Raw genomic sequence first — 20,219 nt, 5'->3', positions numbered from 1 at the left:
TACTTGTCGTGTTGGGCAAAGAGTTACCTTAAGACCTTACTTGGGGAAGCGGACTTGGCCCAGTGGTTAGGGTGTCCGCCCAGCACATGGGAGGTCCATGGTTCAAACCCCGGGCCTCCTTGACCCGTGTGGAACTGGCCCATGCGCAGCGCTGATGTGCGCAAGGAGTGCCGTGCCATGCAGGGGTGTCCCCCGCGTAGGGGAGCCCCACGCACAAGGAGTACGCCCCATAAGGAGAGCCTGCCCAGGAATGGTGCTGCACACATGGAGAGCTGATACAACAAGATGACACAACAAAAAGAGACATAGATTCCCGTGCCACTGACAACAGAAGCAGACAAAGAACATGCACCAAATAGACACAGAGAACAGACAACTGGGGGAAGAAGGGGAGAGAAATAAATAAAAATCTTAAAAAAAAAAAAAAAAAAGACCTTACTTGATGTCCTGTCAAGTTCATAACTGGGATTTCCATGAGCTAGCTGCCCTTTGGAATTGGACCTTCTCCTCCTGCACTCTTCCTTGGTACCAGGCCTGGAGCCTTTGTCTAGCCCCATAAACTTACGCTTAGCAGCCTCTGCCGAGCCTTCAGATGGGCTCAGATGGGGTGTGAGTCTACACCGAAGTTTTGTCCTAGCTCCCAAGCTGCACCCCCATCACCTCTGTTTTTATGACTGAATGAATATTTATGTTAGGCAAAGGCAGACAGGAGAGGTGCTTAGAATTCTTTGACTCCTCTTACCTACTTCATATCTAATTTCCAGAATCCTGACATTTTTTCCGCAGGTCTGTGGGTCTGAGGGTTCAGCTTTTGCAGTTCAACAAAGGTATATGATTTTGATTTTCAGCCTGTTGCTTACTGGTCACTGGCACACAGGACCTTCTTTTAAAAGTCACACACCTCTTCTACTGCTTCGTATCCCTTTCTGTCGAGTTCACACAGGATTTTCTTCTTCAGTGGAGCGGATTACTGAAGGTTGGAAGAGGGAGCATTAGTCCAATAGCTTCACATGTTGCCACAGTGTCTGCAAGAGCTTCATTTTCTGTGGATACATGGTTTGTGATGGAGGAGACAGTCAGCTGCTTCCATCCCTCATCTCTTTCTCACTGCATTTTGGTTTTCTTTTAGGCCAGCTTCTTCTACACTGCAGGAAATTCGACGGTTATGGTACCCATATTTGCATCTCAGAACTTTGCTCCAGAAAAGGGACTCAAACTTGATCTCTGGTTCTGACTACAGAAATCCCCCAAGAAAGGCTCTGAAATGCTTGTCTTTAAGCCAATCACTCATAGCTAAAGTTTAAATATCTCTAAGGGCGAGAGATTGTTCTAAGTCCTTTTTACATTTGATCTTATTGAAATCTGAAAACAACAGGATGAGGTAGTCACTATTATTACCTGCATTTTACAGACAAGATGCTAAGTAGCATCCTGTCCTCTATCCAGAACCACTACATGTTGCATTAGGATTTGAAATTCAGGCTTTTGACTTTGGAACTCTAAACCCTCTGTGCTCTGTTATTTGCTGAATTGGCAGCTAGTGGACCTCATGTACCCCTCCCAGGGGGTGCATTCTCCAGGATTTAGAATGGGATGAATTACAGAAGTAAGTTTCTTAAGTGAAAGGTGGGGAGCAAACATTCCTTCTACCCCCTTGCTCTTTAGATGGTAGGAGTTGTGTGGCTGTGTGGCAGTTCAGAATACCTTGGCTACTTGCAGTGCAGTTGATTCCCTTAGATCTGGGATCTGGGAGCCAGTGTTCTTGGTTTACATGGCTGCAAACGGGACTGCTGTGTATGTAAGCAAAGGTAAGGGTTTGCTGCTCTCTATACTACCTGAGTAGCCACAGCGGCCTCATTCTGCTTTTCTCTAGTTCTTAACGTTACAAGTCTTCTCACAGTGTCAGTGGCATTTCTTACTAGGCGTAAAGCAAAAGGCAATTTTTTTTTTGGTTGTAATTTTTCTTTCTCTCTCCAAGATTATCCTGAAGGCAGTAATTCAAGTGATTATCTTGTTCAAACAACAACGTATCTTCCGGAAAACTTCACATATTCACCATTCCTCCCCTGCCCAGAAAAACTGCCTTATATGCGTAAGTGGGATTTAATCTTAACTTAATCGTTTACTTGTGTCATAATAAAATAATAAAATTAAAAGACCTACATGAATTGAACACATTGTATCAGATCTTGACAGTGAGTGATATTTGTCATATTAGGTAACATGTTCTTTGATTCTTTTTGTTGTTGGCATTTTTTTAGGGGGGATTGTGAGGAATTAAAAAAACTCAAGAAAAATACAAAAGAGAAAATGACAAAGACCTGTGTTTCTTCCATCCAGCTTTAAAAACTAATATTTTGGCTTACTTACCTGCAAATGGTCCTTTAAGACAATATTTAAGAGAGTAATTAATACATAGTCTCTTTTTGAACATACTAGAACATGACAGAGCTAAAGTTCATTATGACTGCCATCTCAATGCTAGCTCCCCATCCCTTCTTTTAACTCTGTTATAAGTTTGGTGTATATTCCTACAGGTTGTTTAAGTTTTTGTTTTTGTTTTTTAAATAGAAAGTATATAGTGTTTTGAACATTTTAAGAATTTATGTAGTCTTTTTTAATACATTTCTTTCTGTAACTTGGTTTCAAAATAGTTTTTTTGAGAGCTACCAATGTTGATACATATACATTATTTCCCTTAACGATTTTGTAGTACATCTTTGTATAAATGTACCACATATCATTTGCCATTTTCCTGCTTCTGGACTTTTAGGTTGTTTCCACTTTTGTACCGTCACACAGCAGTGCTGTAAAGAGCAGTTTAGTTCAGCTTTTCTTGTGCGTAGGTAGTTGAATATACTTGGGATCGACACACAGAAGTAGAATTGCCGGGCACGTGGGCACTGTTTTTCCTGATTCTTTCAAACTGCTCTGCAGCTTTACCAGTTTACATCCCCACCAGCAAAGCCTTAGTGTATCACTTTCTCTTGAGTTCACAACACTTGATACTGACACTTTTTCATTTTTGCTACTGATAGATAAAATATGGTATCTGTTGTTTTAATTTTCACTTTCCTCATTACTAGTAGAGTTGAATAATTTTTACATATGTTTGTGTATTTGAATTTTCTGTGAATTGCTCAGTCGTGCTTTATCAGTTCCTCATTGGTTAATTAGGTTATTGATTAGTAGGATTCCTTTATATGTATTTTGGCAGTGACTATGTATTGTAAATGTCTTTTCCCTGCTCCAATTTGTCTTTTCATTTTGTTTATCGAGTCTTATTGTACAGAAGTTTAAAATTATGTTTTCAAGGATATGAGTCACATTTTTGGGGGGTTTTACTGTTTTGTTTTGGGTTTTTTTTGGCCTAAAATCTTTCCTTTCCATGCAGCCATAAAAATACTTTCCTTTGTTTCCTTCTAATTTTTTAATATTTTGCTTTAACTTTTGCATGTGATATGAGGGTAGGGATCAAGATGCTATATTTTAAATATATATTTTTCAAAATTATGAAGATAATACATTATCATTATTAAAAATCCACTATAATCCCAACAGTCAGAAGCTACCACAGCTATTGCGTGTTTTTCTTTTTCCCTACAGTTTTAAGCATACTTTGTACATATAAGTTTGTATCTTTTTATATAATCAAAACTTTAAATAGATATCTTTTTGAATTGCTTGTTCAAATATCCTTCGTGTATAAATGTGCTTTTGTGTCTTTACATGAGTTTTCTTTATTGAGGAAATTAGCCTTTCTGTCATATCTGTAGGATTATTTCAGTTTATTGCTGGTAAGTATTCTATAGTACATATATAAAATGTAAAGGAAGAGTAGCCTGTGACTGTCATCTAAGGCTGTGGTTCTTAAACTTGAGGGTGCATTAGCATCACCTGGATAGTCTTGGTAAAACAGATTGCTGGGCCTCACTCTCAGAGCTTCAGATTCAGCAGGTCTGCAGGGGTGGTCTGTGGGGGCGGTCTGTGGGGGTGGGCGTGAATTTTTGTTTTAAACTTGTTCCCAGGTGATACTGATGCTGCTGACCCCGGGAACACTCTTTGAAGCCTATTGATCTAGAGTATTGGATCTTATCTTTAGCTGCATAATGGAATGATCTGGGGAACTTTTATAATTCTTGGACCTGACCCCTAAGTTTTTTCATTAATTGACCTGACATGGGACCTGGGCACTGGGAGTTAAAAAAAAAAAAAAATTCTCAGATGATTTTAATTTTGCTGCCTCCTTGCCATCTCAGTAGAGAATGGAACTCAGTGATTTTTGTGGCTATGTTTGTCATTACTTTATTGCAGTCTTGTTTTCCTAAAAATGAATGTTTTTGTCTGTGCACTACTGAAACCACTGAGTAATGTTATTGTTGAAATACTGATTACAATAATTTCATTTTCATAATTTGCATATTCAAGGGTTTATAGCTTCAGGAAATCTTTCTTCTTGGTTTGGTTGTCATTTTCTTAATTATTGCTTTATGAGTACTAATTAAATGCTGTTTAAATGCATCTGCCTGCCAGGCCTTCATGCTGGCACTCCTCTCCCAGTCCCTCAGCTTACTGTAAATACCTCTAGCTGGTGTTTAAGAGATTGCATTGTGGCTGGTTTACTGTCTTTTCTCTGGGTATCTGGGTGCTGCTGCTCCTTCTCTCTGCCTACCTCAGAGTCTTGTATTCCATCTTCCTAAAAGAGAGAATCTTATCGGTTTGGCCAGCACCTTTTCACAACAGGCCACCTTCTGGGTCCAGCACCAATTCCTTGTCCAATTAGCTGTAGTCAAGGTGATGGGGTTATTTGGTAGAAAATATGGCCAAGTACAGAAAAAGAACTCCTTAGAAAGGGGCCTTGCGTACAGCCAACATGGAGGCTTCTGCTGGGAGGGCCTCACATGAGCAGTTCAAGAGAGCCCTTTACTAGTTGTGTGACCTCTGCAAAGTGCAACCTCAATTTCCCTATCTGTAAAATGGGGGATGACAATATCAATTTCAGAGTCTTGTGAGGATTAAATAGAGCACAATGCTTGATAGATGCTAGTTTGATTCTGCTTTTCTTCCTCCCTATTTTAGACCATGGAGCTAGACTTTGCAATGGCCAGGGGAAGGAGAAACATAGGATAAATGTGTGAGTTAAGGAGTTTTATACTTAGCTGTGCAGCCTTACGATTTTGTTGTTGTTGTTAACAGGATTATTTTCCATTGATAGAGAGCTGTGAAATAAAATACCTAAGTGTAGAATCTTATAGAATCATACAAAATGATTGACTATGATACCTTTCTAAGTAAGTTGTAAGCAAGTCTGTGTAAGATTAAGATCTATTTAGACAAACCTTTCAAATGTGAATGTTGTTTTAATTTGCTTATAATTAAACATCACACTGAATTGGTGTGTTTGATCTAGCTGTAACTTGTTTTTTTTACTTTTCTCTAGTATAGCAATGGGACTGCTGGTAATGGATTATCAAAAAAATAAAATTTGGTTTTAAATGCATTTCATGGATTTCGCAATATTTTATATTCAGTGGTTGTCAATGACACTTAAAAATCTATTTTAATTTGTATTATTTATGTGAAGAGTACCAGTGAATACTTCTTTGTTGTTATTAGTATTTATAGGTTTCCCCAGGAGGCATATCCACTTTCTGTCATTTACTCTAAGATAAAATACAAGTTTCATTTTATTTAAAGCTAAAAAATAATGAGTGCCTAGCATGGATATTTTGATTTTGATTTTTGTGGATAAGGTAGGGAAGGAAAACATCAGTTGTACACTTTGCATTAAAATGAAGATAGACTTATTTTTAGTTTTCTTATCTTTTAGTTCTTACTCAAATAGAATACATTTGCAGTGACTTTTGTGTAGCCTGTCCTTACACCGTTTGTGGAATAGTCGCCTTTAACTTTGATCATTTCTATAGTTTCTAACCTTATGAGCACAACAAAAGCTGCAAGGAATTTTTGAGATGAGTTTAAATAATTCAAGTGGAAATCAGCACAGAGGGAACAAATAAGCGAATAAACTTGAGAAAGCCTCAAATAATGCTCGGTATCACAAAACATCATGCATATGTTTATTCTAAAATAGAGAGATGAGTGATGGGAGCCATTTCAGGGTAACCAAGCGATGATCACACTCTAGCTCTGCAGCAGACCGTGTGGTGTTCATAGGGGCAGGTGAAGGACAGAGCAGAGGATGACCTTGTCTGTACCAGGTGGAAGCAGGTAACACAATCAGAGAAAGGCAGCATGATAACTGCTATAGATGTGACAAAAGAGAAAGAGCAGTTCATTCTGGAAGGAAAGGAGACTTCAGAGAGGAACTGGGCCTTGTGAGATGGTTCACTAGGTAAACAAGAGAGAACAGTGTCAGGCACCAGGCAGTTTTTCGTGCTCTGGGAATGGAGAGTGGTTCGCTGCACCTGGAGTGGGCATGAAGTAGGGCAAGTGGGGGATGAGGCTGGGCAGGGAGAAGGGCCTTGTGCCAAGTATGAAGGAATCTGAGGACCACCTTAGCATCTGTGAGCTGGGCTTCAGAGGGAGAAGAACCCCTGAAGTTATATGGAAAATGTTGATTTATAGGTCTGTGTGCATTTCTCCCAGCAAGGGGTGCACAGGTTTTAAAGGGTTTAGGAGCAAAAAAAGGAAAAACAAAAACAAAAACATTGCTTTAGGAAAAAACATCGAAGGCTTTAGGAAGATAACTGATGTGACCAGAATTGTATTTCAGAAAGATTATTCTGATGAGAGATTGAAATGTGAATGAGAATGGGGGAAATGTAGGAAGCAGGGAGCCCAGTTAGTAGCTTACTGCAGGGGCCCAAGAGAAACCAACAAGAGCATGTGCCAAGGCTGTGGCATTGGAAAGAGGAGCTGCAGGTGCTATTAACCAACCAGATGTGGCAGCTCACTGAGGGAATCAGGGTTAATTTCCAGGTTTCTGGTTTGGGTGACTTGGTGACTATAACTGAAACAAGCTATACAGGGTAATCATCACACTTGGCATATGGGGAAGTTACAGAGTTCAGTGTTGGGCATGCTTTGCTTGAAGCTCAGGAGTTAACCGGGTCTGAATTTCATGAGAGATCTGGGCTGGAGATAGAGGAAGTGAAAATGGAAGAAGGCTAAGAGTAGGTCACCAGAGAACACCCGCACTTGTGGAAGGTGGAGTCAATACAAGGAGGGGAATCAGTCAGACCTCTAGAGAAGTCAGAGGATGGTGTCCCAGAAGTCAGTGAATAGACAGTGCCAGGGGAGGCTGTCCAGTGTCTTAGTTTGCTACAGGGTTGTCCAAAGTACCAGGAATGGATTGGCTTTTATAATGGAAAATTTATTGGGGTAAAAACTTAGTGAAATATCCAAATCAAGGCAGCATCAGAGATGCTTTCTCACTAAAGTCAGCTACTGGTGTTTCTAGCATCCTGCCACATGGTGATTCAAGCAAGACGACTGGTCTGCTGATTGTACTACTTTCTCCTTGAACTCAGCTGTGGCCAACCAGTTATCTTTCCCTGGGCCTCCTGGAGCCCAGCTGTGGGCAGACCTGGAATCCTTTCTCTCACATGTCAAGGTCAAATATGGCAACTTCTTTTCTCTGTGTGTCTCTCTCTGTCTCCATTTGTATCAGACTCAGCAAGAGGGCAGAGGCCCAGGTTGCCTAAAGCCTCACTGACATCCAATCAAAAAGTCCCACACCCACAGGAATGGGTTAGTTCAAAAACACTCATCTATCTCAAAAAAGGCAGGTAGAACGAGGAACTGTGGAATAGCCATTGAATTTGGAAAATTAATGGTACCCAGTAAGCACTATTGCAGTAGAGTAGAAGAGTAATGAATTAGAGCAGAGAAAACTGTTGCTCCAAGGCCAGGTTTGGCATCTCAGGTGTGGTGGGTTGGGAAAGGGGTGGAAGTAAAGTATTTGTGAGTGATTGGGTGATGCCAAGAGAGCTGTGTTTTTCTAAGAGTGGCCCAGGATGACCTTGCACCAGAATCAGCTGGGATCCTTGTTAAAAATACAGCCTTTAAAGCCAAATATCAGACCTATAGCAAAAATCAGTGTTCTTGGTTGCAAACCATAGAATACAGTTGATGTAATTTAAGAGGAAGGGGAATCCATGAAATTATACTAGTAGCTCACAAGAAAACTGGGTGACTAGAGGGTTAGGCTCAGAGGCTGAGCAGCCCAAAACACTCTGTGAAGTGTCTCCTGCTGCAGAGATGGCAAAGTCCACTCCTGGTGCTCAGGGCTGGAGATGAGAGGTGCTTCTGCTGGTGGCTCCAAAGCCACATGCTTCTGCTACCACTTTCACCCAAAGATTGGTTTTGCAAAATGCCAGGGTCCACATGTTGCCACTTCTGCTGCACAGTCACCTGTGTGTAGACCTACTTGGGCATGGGACTGTTCTTGGTTGCTAGAGTGGATTCTAGCTTCTTCCTCCAGGAGGCAGGACCCAGATGTGGGCAGTTCTTTATTCAGACAGCAGGGATGTGCTCAGCTAAAGCTGGGGGGCCAGGAACATGACACATGGCCATCTACTGCCAGAAAAGCATTGAGGTTGGAGCCAGTAGCTTGCATTCTGATTCTAGGACACCCCACCCAAATCAGCAGACCACTGTGTTAAGGGACCCAATAGAATGGAAAAATAGGGTAGAAGAGAGGGGACTTTTTAAGTCTCCATGAGGTTGGAGAGTGAGTTTAGTAGGAGGGGAGGAGTGAGAAAGTGTGACAGGAAAGGAGGCTCTAATGCAGGGGTTCTTAACCTTTTCTGTTCCATGGACCACTTTGCCAGTCAGGTGAAAACCACGGACCCCTTACTAAGTCCACACTATACTATGTATTATTTAATAAATATATCACACCCACACCAACACATCCCAGAAGAATAATGTTTTTTTGAATTTCAATTTAAACTCACAGATTCCTGGTTAAGAACTCCTGCTATATAATGAGAGGGTGTGGGTCAGAGCTGAAGATTCAGTAAGTTCTAGGTGACAGTGATGCTAAGGATGTGTACACAGCTGGGGGGCATAATTGTGATATATAGGGAGGGGCAGGTACCTGCAAATTAGCATGGCTGGGTGCTGGAAAGGGGTGTGACTGAAAGTCATAAATGTCAAAGGAGGTAGATTTATGAAAGGAGGAAGTAGGTGATTATTTGTAAGATGTAGGGATGGGTCTTTTATGCCTGACCCCAAGATAGTAGACATAGGAGAGTGAGCAGCTTTCACTTAGCACAGTTCAAAAGGAAGACTACAGTTTCAATTAAGGTGAGGCACTGGGGAGGCATTCTAGAAAAACACTGAAGTATAGTATTTGGAAATTTCTTGGCAATTGAATGGTTCTAAAAAACACAATTGAAAAGATAGGAAGAAATATATGGTATACCATATTTTCTTGACAAGCCATATTAATTTCATAAAGGCTCTTAAGGAACAGGAAAAAAAGCAGAACTTAAATGCATATATTGATGGTAGAATCTGTCCTTATGCCTGAATGTTAAAACATGAATGAATGTGTCTAGAATTGAGGAAATAAAGAAATGGTGGTGGTAGATTCTAAATTTAAAAGAAGTCATCTTCTTATTGGTAGCCAGTGACTTAGAAAGACATTTTGGGAGAATGTGATGAATGAAAGGTATGGGGCCCCCAGGAATGAACCAGAGGTTTATGGGGTGGGTTAGGAGACAAAACTGGGAACTGGGATAGCAACTGTAATCAACTTTACAGTTAGTCTATCAGAATAAAATAAGAGAGAACTGTAAGCCTAGGAGAAAATTGAGAGTTAGGAACTATGTATTGGGGTATTAGGAAACAAGGACTTGTCTGCACAGGGGCTGTTATTTACACATGGCACCCCTTTTGCACAAGTGTCTTAAAGATGCTTTTTAGCACCTTGAAATGCACAGAGAGAGGAGAGGCAGAGATAGAATCCTCTTATTCATTCATTCAGCCTGTGGCCAGGCATTGGCAGGGCGCGGGACACTGGTACGCATACGATGGAAAACCACACCATCTGAGCTTTACGATGCTCGGGTTTGGTCACTTTAAGAACGGCTGAGTAAGAAATTATTTGTGGAAGTAGAGGGTATAAAATTCCAGAGGTTGAAAAGCCCAAGTGGAGTATTCAAAAATCCAGCAGTTTCTAGAGAGGGTGACCAGCGGACTCAGGCCACCAGGCAGCCTCTGAGCTGCCTTCCGAAGGTGAAGGGAGGTAATGAGCTCCCTTAGAGTAAAAGTCTTTTTCTGACTTTGAAGAGGAATTCCGCTGAAGGGACATTTCTATGGGGGAAATGAAGGCCTTTCTCTGACACAGTCTTCTGAGCTCTGGGCTATATGACACATTGAAATTTCTGAAGCCAAAGCAGTGGCAAAATCCAGAGTAGCCAGAATTAGGCTTTAGATACCCCCAAAATAGAATTAAGCCCCAAACTGAACGAAGTAGTCCTTTAAAACTATTGATTTATGGAGGAAACAACTCCCTGCCTAGAAATGATAAGGCTTGAATTTTATGAGGAATGTAAGAAAAATGTAAATATAGACTGTTCATGTGTACTCAAGATTTGTTATTTTAAGAATTATATATTTTAATAGAGAAATAATATCCTAAATCATGTCGTGATATATTATAATCCACACTGCAATGAGCCTGTCATTTGGGGCCATCCTTACCTGCCCCAGGCTCATTCCCACCAGCTACCCAAGGTGAGAGGCCAACTGCAGGTCTTGCAGTTTCAGTATTAGGAAACGTAAGTGTCCTGGAAAGCCAGTGGTGCAAGTAACCTGTTCTCACACATAACAGAAGTAGTTTGGCTACAACTGTGTTGCAAGACTGAAAAGTAGCTTACAGTGGAGTCATGCTACCTTCTAGGTGATTGGCAGCCCCTCCTTTCTTCTGGCACATGGAGCCCTCTTGCTTCAAAATGGTGAAATTTAATATTTGATAAATTATATAGTTTGCATTTGTCTGCTGATTGATTACATTACAGGGTAAAAGGATTTCAACCATTTACTCTCTAACTGGAGAAGGAATGCACTTGTTCCCAGTTGAAAATTTCAGACTTAGCACAGGAAGAGGTATCTCTCTGGAGCTCAGTGAATCCTTACTTCACTTGCCCTTGAAATCTCAGCAAGCCTGATAAAGGGGGTGGGCCTGGCTGACGGGATCCTTTCATCCAGTATCTTCTCTTGGCTTTGCTCACAGCAGGGTTTTTAAAAACTGGAACACTTTACCTGAGCAAAACCCATAGCAGGACACCTGGTGTGTAGAAGAGATGAAAGTGGACCCGTGTCCTTGTCCTCCCTGCCCCCTCTACTTGTTCACCTTGAGCGGGTCCTTCTATTGTGGACAGTTTGGAAGCCCTGGCTCCCTTTGACTGAGCGCTTCTTCTTGGCCATGCCCTCTACAAAATATCTTATTCTTTTCCTTTCGTTTGCACAGGATCTTCTCCCTAACAGTGCCCCCTCCACACCCCTCATAATAACCAATATTTACTCTTCCCGCTCCCTCTCTTTCTGATTACTCTCTCTGTTCCCAGTGGTGGTCATTCCTGTCCTGAAAGCCTGTTTTCTCTCTACCTCCCTCAGCATAGTGCTGAGATTATTACCCCTGTGATGAAAGCCTCCTGCCACTGGGTCCTCTTTGACCTTCAGCCAACAAGATATTAGGATTTCAGGGCCGAGAGCAATAAGTCCATAGGAAAGCTGCTTGTGGACTCTGTGGGTGGCCAGGGTGGGGGAGTCAGGAGGGAAGTGGGCTTATGGTGCATCAGGCACCATAAAAAGTAGAAGGCGAACACAGGAGGCCTCTCTGTTGAGGAGAAGGATGTATGCCAGCATCCTCTTAATTTGCCAGCACATGAGTGTTAGAGATGAAAATTAAATTGCAAATGATACTGGAGAAAACTGCTGAAGATGATTATTACAGCTGTTGAAGCAATAAAGCTGGAGAAAAGGCAAAAAAAAAATTGGTTTAACAGTGCATAAAGAATACCAACTTCAGTTACTGATATGAACTGCTTATTATTTAGCCTAATTACTATCATTTTAGCAATCATGCATGCTATTAAATGCATCAGATTTATTTGTGTGAGTTTTATTTGATTACAGTGCTAGATGCAGTTTTGTCAGCCAAGCATCAGAGTCCGTAGTGATGTCGACTGATTGGTCCTAAATTTGACCTACCCCTTCTCTGCATGTTCATAGGTTTCTCTCTTCTTTAGGTAAAATCTGACCTATCTAATATAGCTAGCTTGCACATCACACACTAAAGGGTAGGAATTTGCTTATAAAAGACAAACATGTAGCCAGCAGAACAAGCAGACATTAGAAGATTGCAAATGTTTTCCTAGCTTATTGTGCAAAACACAGACATTTGCATCCTAAAATACTTCTCTTTTGCATGCCTCAGCACTTGGTGAAAACTACTACTGTGGGGATGAGAAAAGAGGCTGTTGTGAAAGTTGTAGAGAACACAGACTAACAGGAAGAAAGGGGAGCTCTAGAAAGGAACTGAGCATTTCATGTGTGGAATCTGTGGCCACAGCTGGCTCGGAAAACTTGAAATGGGAAGCTTCATCATTTTGTTTGTTTATACATTGTGAAATGAGGAGGTTAGAGGGAAGAACTAGGTGTGAAAGCATTCCAGAGCAGTGTGTACCTATTTGCAAGTAAAAAGGTGGCGTTAAAACTGCTGAAAGATGATCTGTGGTTCCATTCTACTTGCCTTTTGTACAATACTGTTTTCAATAACAGTGAAAGTATTGAGGATAGCATTGATTGGAAGGGACTTTTGTGATCATTCAGCTATTTTAATTCTTGGGTGAAGAGAGAAACCTCCTGATTCTTAGTTCTGTTTTTGACTGGATTAATTGAAACAATTATCCATCCACGATTCATTGCTTTTTCATTGGTATAAACTAGAAAAATCATTAAAAACATTGCCAGTGATATCATCTATTAATTTTGAGATGAATGCCTGTGAGATGAAGAACATCTTAGAAGTCCATGATTTCCCTTTTCGTACCAGTGCCCTGATACATGGTGTTTGTGATGTCAGAGGGGCCTTGGGAGGCTTTGGAGAAAGACCTCAACCTAGAAGGGTCCTTGACACAGTCTTGGAGAAAGACCTCAACCTAGGAGGGTTCTTGACACAGTCTTGGAGAAAGACCTCAACCTAGGAGGGTTCTTGACACAGTCTTGGAGAAAGACCTCAACCTAGGAGGGTTCTTGACACAGTCTTGGAGAAGGACCTCAACCTAGGATGGTTCTTGACAGTCTTGGAGAAAGACCTCAATCTAGGAGGATTCTTGACAGAGTCGTGAGAAAGAATGCCAGGTCTAGTCATATAGTAGCAGGAGAATTTAATATGAAGTGAAAGTATACACCCAAGAGGGTAGTGCGAAGAGCACAGGTTGTACAAGTTACTCCTGCTGGGCCTGGAGGTACTGTTTTATTAAGGTGGGCTCCCTCCTACTTCCCCCTCTATGTAAATGAGGACTGCTAAGTCTCAGCATTCTCATTGGTCTGCCTTCTGCAAAAGAGAGATTGAAAACTACAACTTTGTCCTGGCTCCATATTCCATGGTGTGGGAATTGTCCAGGGAGGGGTCAGTGAGGCATGTGGTGGTCAGATGATGGGTGGGCCTTTGTCATCTGATATCTTCCTGCCTTGGGTCCTAGGCCTTGGGCAGGTGATTTTCCACTGCAGTTGGGAATTATCTGAAGGTGATTTTCCCTTGGTCCTCCTCCACTGCAGAGTTATCTCCCTCCTCCTGCCTTTCCCTACCTCAGTTGAGCAAAATAAATTTGTTCCAATGTATTTGCAATAGTAGCTGCCATTTCTTGTGCGTACCTTGTGCCAGGCCCTGGACCTGATCCTTCCCATGCCCTGATTTAGCAGCCACCATGGGGGCAGGCTTGACTGTTCCCTTTACAGATGGGGAAGCTGAGGCACAGAGAAGTGATATACATTCCCCAAGGGACAAAAGCTAGGCATCAGATCCCCATCATTTTAACTGCTAAATTAACTCTATAAAGTACTATGCCCTCACATCTCTTAGGTCAACTATATTGAAAGTAATAGTTTTAAAATACTTGTCAAATTGCAATGATCTGTAAAGTTGTAATACACGTAAACATTTTATAAAGAATACTAAAATCAGTACATTATGCATGAGCAAAAAATTGAGATAAGCAATTTGATTTTTTTTTTTTTTTTGGCTGATTTAACAAAGGTTAGGGATCAAATAATTTATCATCCAAACTGAAAGTGAAAGTAAGCACTGTTAATAATTATGCTGTGATAACAGGAATAAACTAGGCTGTCCTGGCAACCAAGTTATACTGTTACCCTAGTGATTGTTTTTTGTCTTACTTGAATCTTTGAAGCAAAAAATATTAAAATCAGTTCTTCACATTTTTGTCTTCATAGGGGGATTCCTCAATGTCAATGTAAGTGAAGTCAGTTTTGATGAAATTCATCACCTCTTCTCCAAGGATATAGATATTGAGCCAGGAGGTCACTGGAGGCCTAAAGACTGTAAACCCAGATGGAAGGTGAGACAGAATATAGAGTGAAATACCACAAATTCTTGAAAAATTTAAGACATCACGTGTTTCTGTATCCAAAGCTAAAATGTGATTGAATAGTGTTAGTTATGAAGACTTTGAACGTTCCTGTATGTGCAAGATACACAGTCTTGTGTTCAGTCTCTTGGACGTTCCTGAGACAGATTTGATAGAGATTTTTTCATGTTCTGTTTGGTTTGGAATCATTGTCTGATTGTTCCAGCTCTTCCTGATGATTACTTGCAACTTGAGGGTGTAGCCCACCAAATCCCAGCAGCAGTGTGAACCCCCTCGGAGGATAAATCCCAATTTTCATTTGGTTCTAGGTTGTTTTCAAGCTCTTTTTTCAGGATCTCAAAACTCTAAAGATGCTAGTTAAACGCCACTGAGCCATGAAAGGGAGGTCTTTAGGTTCTTTACCCTTCTTTCAGAAGATAGGGCAAAAGCTTTTTGTCTTTCTGATATGTCAGAAATCTACTTAAAGTTTTGCTTGAACAAAGAAACCCATGGTTCAGACTGTAGTTACTCTCTATACAATATAATCACTCTTGTAATGCTATATTTGAGTAGGAAATAACATTTTTGTATTTCAAATGAAAACTGTAAATTATCAAAGTCAAATGTTATATCCTAAGAAATTGTGAATATAACCTTAATCAGGAAAGAGTTTGCAATTTTTAAAAAATGTATATCAGTACGTTAGTATAGGAAAAATCTCCTAGGAAAGAAAATAAATAGTATTTATTTATTCAAGAATGAACTCTTGAAAGAGACCCTCTCACTTAATTGACCTTGTGTCTAGGGATGTGTATTATTTATGTCTGCATCCCTAACAGAGCTTTTTGTCTTGTATAAAGTAAACACGAAACAGTTTTGTTGAGATGAGCCAAGTAAATGCCATTTTGACCTTGTTACAAATTGTTAAATAAATATCCATTTTTCTCATTGCCTCAAACAAGTTGTGAAGCTCCCTAAAAAGATTCTGGAATAAACTTTAGAAAAACACTCTTTAATAATTGTCTTATACTATTTCCCATATTTCTTGATTGATTTTTATCACTGTTCTATCTATACAAAACATGACCCAATTTACATACATTGTACTTTTTACAAAAATCCTGAGTTTCAAATACATTATTTTTACTACTTGGGTGATGATTATGCATGTTGAATATTAATGGAAGGAAGTGCACGCTGAATCAGTCACACTGGCTGATCTTCAGGTGGATCTTCATGTGGGATATCACATGCAGTGTGTGGACTGCAATGTGTGGCACAGTAGTGGGACAATTTAGGATTGGAAAAATGAAATATTCTTGGCCTTTCTCCAGTGTTCTATGTAGATATTGGTTTAAGTGTTATAGTTTTTCTTCTTATTTTCCTGGAGAGAGGTATACCTTACCTTAGTACTTCCCACTTAGAGATTTTAGTAGACTATAAACTCCATGTGAGTCAAGTAACAGTATGAGTGTAGAGTTCCTAATTCAGGGATCTAAGAACATTAACTTTTTAGGAAGTGTGTGGACACTGCTATTATTTCAGCTTTAAGCGAACCTTTCTCAGAATACAATGTCTAGTTCTGACCTATGCAGCTAAAAGGACGGTAGGAATTTTGGAGAACAGAGAGAGATTAGCTGTGTTACTGTATTTAATTAGAATTAATTTCTCCTTACTACCACTACCAGTACTCCTCCTTACCTATTTACATTCTAGTAATATTCCATTCTAATACTGAAACATAGTTGAGAGGGAAAGAAGAAATAACTAGATTTATGCTAAACATCTGCCACCAACTTGATTCTTTTTTTTTTAACTTTTTATTTTGAAATAATTTCAAGCTTACAGGACAGTTGCAAAAATAATACAAAACCCATACAGAGAACTCCAACATACCGCCTCAGATACTCAGATCCACCAACTTTTAACATTTTGCTACACTTGCTGTATCTATCCATCCTTCCATCTTAATCTATACAAAATTTATTGTAGTAACATATACAACTTAGAATTTCCCATTTTTAACCACTTTCAAGTGTGCAATTAAGTAGTATTAATTACATTCACAATTTTTATGCTACCATCACCAACATCCCTTACCCCAACTTTTCACCTCAAACAGAAACCCTTCATCCATTAAGCAATAACCTCTCCCTTCCTCTCACCCCTGGTGAACTTGAATCTACTATCAGTCTCTATGAATTTGCTTATTCTAGGTATTTCACATTAGTGATCTCATACTGTATGTGGTTTTTGTGTCTGGCTTATTTCCCTCAACATGATTAAAATTAAGCAAGGAAAAATTAGATGCATACATTCAGTAAAATGAATGGTTTTTAAAGTGGGACAAACTGAATGGGGTAATTTTGTGTGAACAAGAAAGAGATGGTGAAGGAGAGGTTCACTAAAATGAAGTGTTACTTTTTTCAGAAGATAATGAACAAATAAATGTTCTCTAACTCCTTTAAAGATGTATCAACAGGAGAGTGGTTCAGACAGCATATGAGGCACATATAAGAAAAGATGTCTTGACACCAAGGCTTATAAACCTCAAAATAAATTACTGAGATTTTCTTTTTCTGGACAATATATTGTAAACTATTGAGAATGTTGTTCTCAATAGCATAAGAAATAAGAAAAGGATGTACCAAATGAATTTTTAAGATATTGTGAAGCTTTAGTTTAATAAAAAGTTTGCTTTATGCATATCATTCAAAAGCTTTGATAACTATCCCATTAAAATTTTGACATTTTTATTTTGTTATAAAATATCAGTTTAGCTTATTTGAATTTGCCAAAATACTGGTAGTTCTTTTTCTCATAACACTTTCAGTGTCTCTGTAAGATTTTTTTAAAAACAATTCTTAAAATTGCAAATGTTTCATTGAAGAAATTACTATACTAGGGTTATGACTGTTTAATTTTATATGTTCACTACTCAGCCTAATTGTCCTTAATTAATATGGTTTGCCTTTAAGTAATATGGACTCGGCAGCCATTTAATAGCTTCTTCCCTTAAATGTCATCTCTAATTCACCTAACTGCTTTTATAGCCCATTTACATTATGTCATAGGCAGCCAGTTTGTGGCCAAATGGTAAACCAGGAAGGGCAAGCTCAACCCTATTTTGCTAGAAGCTATCCCAGTGATATGCTGCAGATATGGTAAGTGATAGGGAGGTCTACTTGCCTTCTAACTTTTTTTTCTCCTTTTACTTTCTCTTAGCAGTTTCTTGTCTGAACAGCAAACCTAGACATCCCTGAACTGTGTTGGCAGTTGGATTCATTTGGGAATTCTTTGAATACACCAACAATTGACACTGATGTCTGTTAGCAAGTCCCCACTCAGTAGGGAGTCCCCAACACCATTTGTATAGGATACTAAAGGGAGTCCTGAGCTGTTTCAGTTTTGCTGTCCCCATCTTGTGGTCTTTAGGTTCCTAAGCCAAGAGGCACCTTCTGGGACAAATCAAAAGGAAGGGATCCACAGTGTGGCTGGTAGGGGACTCCAGACCTCTTCAGTGCCTGACACTTAGCAAATCATTTATGTCAACAGGAAAGCATCCGCCTCATAGTAGCTTTTGTCTCAATCTTTCTCATAATCCCATCAGCATTAAGGCAAATTAGGGGTGCAATTTCTAATTTAGGCTTTATTTTACTAAGCCATCTTTTGTTCTCTTTTTAAATAAAACTATTTTAATAATATTAAGTTTCCTCCACTCATAATCCTGGTGATGTAAAACACAGGTAAATATGTTCTGTCGATTGTATCTGAGGTCACATCCTGATTTTATAAGTGGAATTAGGGCCTACACTTATGCATTCTCAATTATTTGCATTTATTTATCCATTAGTAAAATCTCTTTGGCATAGGTGAAATTTTAATAAATTCCATCTTTTTATGTTTTTCCATAATTTTGTTATAATTAGTTTTAGATTATATTTTAGAAAGTCTAGAGGCTAGAGTGATGCATACGTATTCTAAATAGATATTGTTTCATTGTTATCTTCTTTGAAAATCTAATGATTTCAGAAGTTATGATCTGTGGAAAATGTATTATTTGTCATAATTTCCATTTTTATTAGAATTGCACAATTATAATAAAGCCTGCTTAGCTAAGAAAAGTAACATTTAGAAAACACTTCAGCTTTTTCAAGGGTAAAATCTGAATTGTAGGCAGATCCACATAGCTTATATAACAAATTTTGGATTCAAGAAATAGAGGATAGGAGTAAGTGGCAAGTGATGATTTTCAATTTATTCTCATGTCATATTGACACATTATATATTATAAATTTATGATTTTTTTCAGCCCTGATTTTGAGAGTTCCAGTAAGTGTTTTTTCTTCCTATAAGAGGAAAGAGGAATGTACTGAGAAACCATTTTATTTTCCATATATGTGCTTTTTCTGTTATTTTTTTGGTTTATATAAGAGCAGATTTCTTTGATTTATACAAAAACAAATTTCTTTGATTCCTATGCTGCTTATATGATCATTTGTGTTTAGCTTAACATTCTGACATTTATCAATTTAATTAAAATTTGAATATTGTGCTAGCAGTGAAATAAACTTATAAAATGTACTGAAAACTTGTGTATTTTGTTTAAATGAGAAATACCATATTCATATAATTATCAAACTTAAGTATGGATGGGTTGCTTTAATAGGCTGTGGCTAGAATCCCCATAATTGAAGATTTTGGTTTTTATTTCTCATAAATATCTCTAGGCCAGAGAAACCGTGTGTAGGATAATACAATTGAAGTGAAACTTCTTTGAAATTAAACTTAAATATCAAGAAGTTACTGTCATTTATGATCTACTTTAAAACTTAGAAGTTACTCTTTTTAAAATATTTTTATTTTTAAAGAAGCTTTAGATTACATAAATGCTACATAAAAAATATAAGGGATTCCCATATACCTCACTCCCTCCCTCTCCCACACTTTCCCACATCAACATCCCTCATTAGTGTGGTGTATCTGTTACAATTGATGAACGCATGTTGAAGCATTGCTACTAACCATGGACTACAGTTTGTTATAATTTACATTCCGTCCCACACAATTTTGTCATATAAAATATACAATGACCTCTAGCTGTCATTGCAATGTCATGCACCACAAACCCAATATCCTGAAAATACCCCCATATTATATCTATTCTTCCCTGTCCCATCCCTCAGAACCTCTGGTGGCCACGGCCTTTACATCAATGATAAGAGTTCTTCCATTGCTAGAATAATAATAAGTCTATCGTAGAATAATAATGTCTACTTTAGTCCATTGTTCATTCCCCAATCTTGAGGAGTTGGGGATATTTATGCCTACTCTGCTTCTAATTGAGAGGGGACTTAGATCCCATGAGGCAGGGATGGAACTATCTTGCTTGCAGTTGCAGATACTCTCTGTTCCTTGGGATGGACGTTGTCTATTATTATCTCCTTGTTAGTTGTGCTGGGTGAGTCCATTGAACAGGAGAGTAGGTATTGCAACTCTGCTGAAATTCAGGACTCAACTGGCACATGGACGGATCAAAGATTTAAGTCTCTGGGACAGATATTTATCAAGTATAGTGTAATTATGGGTTCAAATAAAAGGGGCAGAAGAGCCATGTGTAGAGAACCTACAAATGAGTCTCTCATACACTGG

At 39.1% G+C, this 20,219-nt stretch overlaps 1 protein-coding gene across 1 annotated transcript in view; it reads left to right on the top strand.

Moving 5' to 3' along the window:
* Positions 1-20,219, top strand: part of B4GALT6 (beta-1,4-galactosyltransferase 6) — a 67,137-nt gene that overhangs the window by 31,774 nt on the left and 15,144 nt on the right. Inside the window, exons 3-4 of the mRNA XM_004479012.5 lie at positions 1,979-2,092; positions 14,434-14,558. Of these exons, the coding sequence (XP_004479069.1) occupies positions 1,979-2,092; positions 14,434-14,558 (239 nt within the window). The remainder of the gene's footprint in view (positions 1-1,978; positions 2,093-14,433; positions 14,559-20,219) is intronic.

Source organism: Dasypus novemcinctus, chromosome 16, assembly GCF_030445035.2.
Source record: "Dasypus novemcinctus isolate mDasNov1 chromosome 16, mDasNov1.1.hap2, whole genome shotgun sequence".
NCBI lineage: Eukaryota > Metazoa > Chordata > Mammalia > Cingulata > Dasypodidae > Dasypus > Dasypus novemcinctus.
The sequence above is the reverse complement of the archived record's forward strand: the minus strand, read 5'-3'. Positions and strand labels throughout refer to the sequence as shown.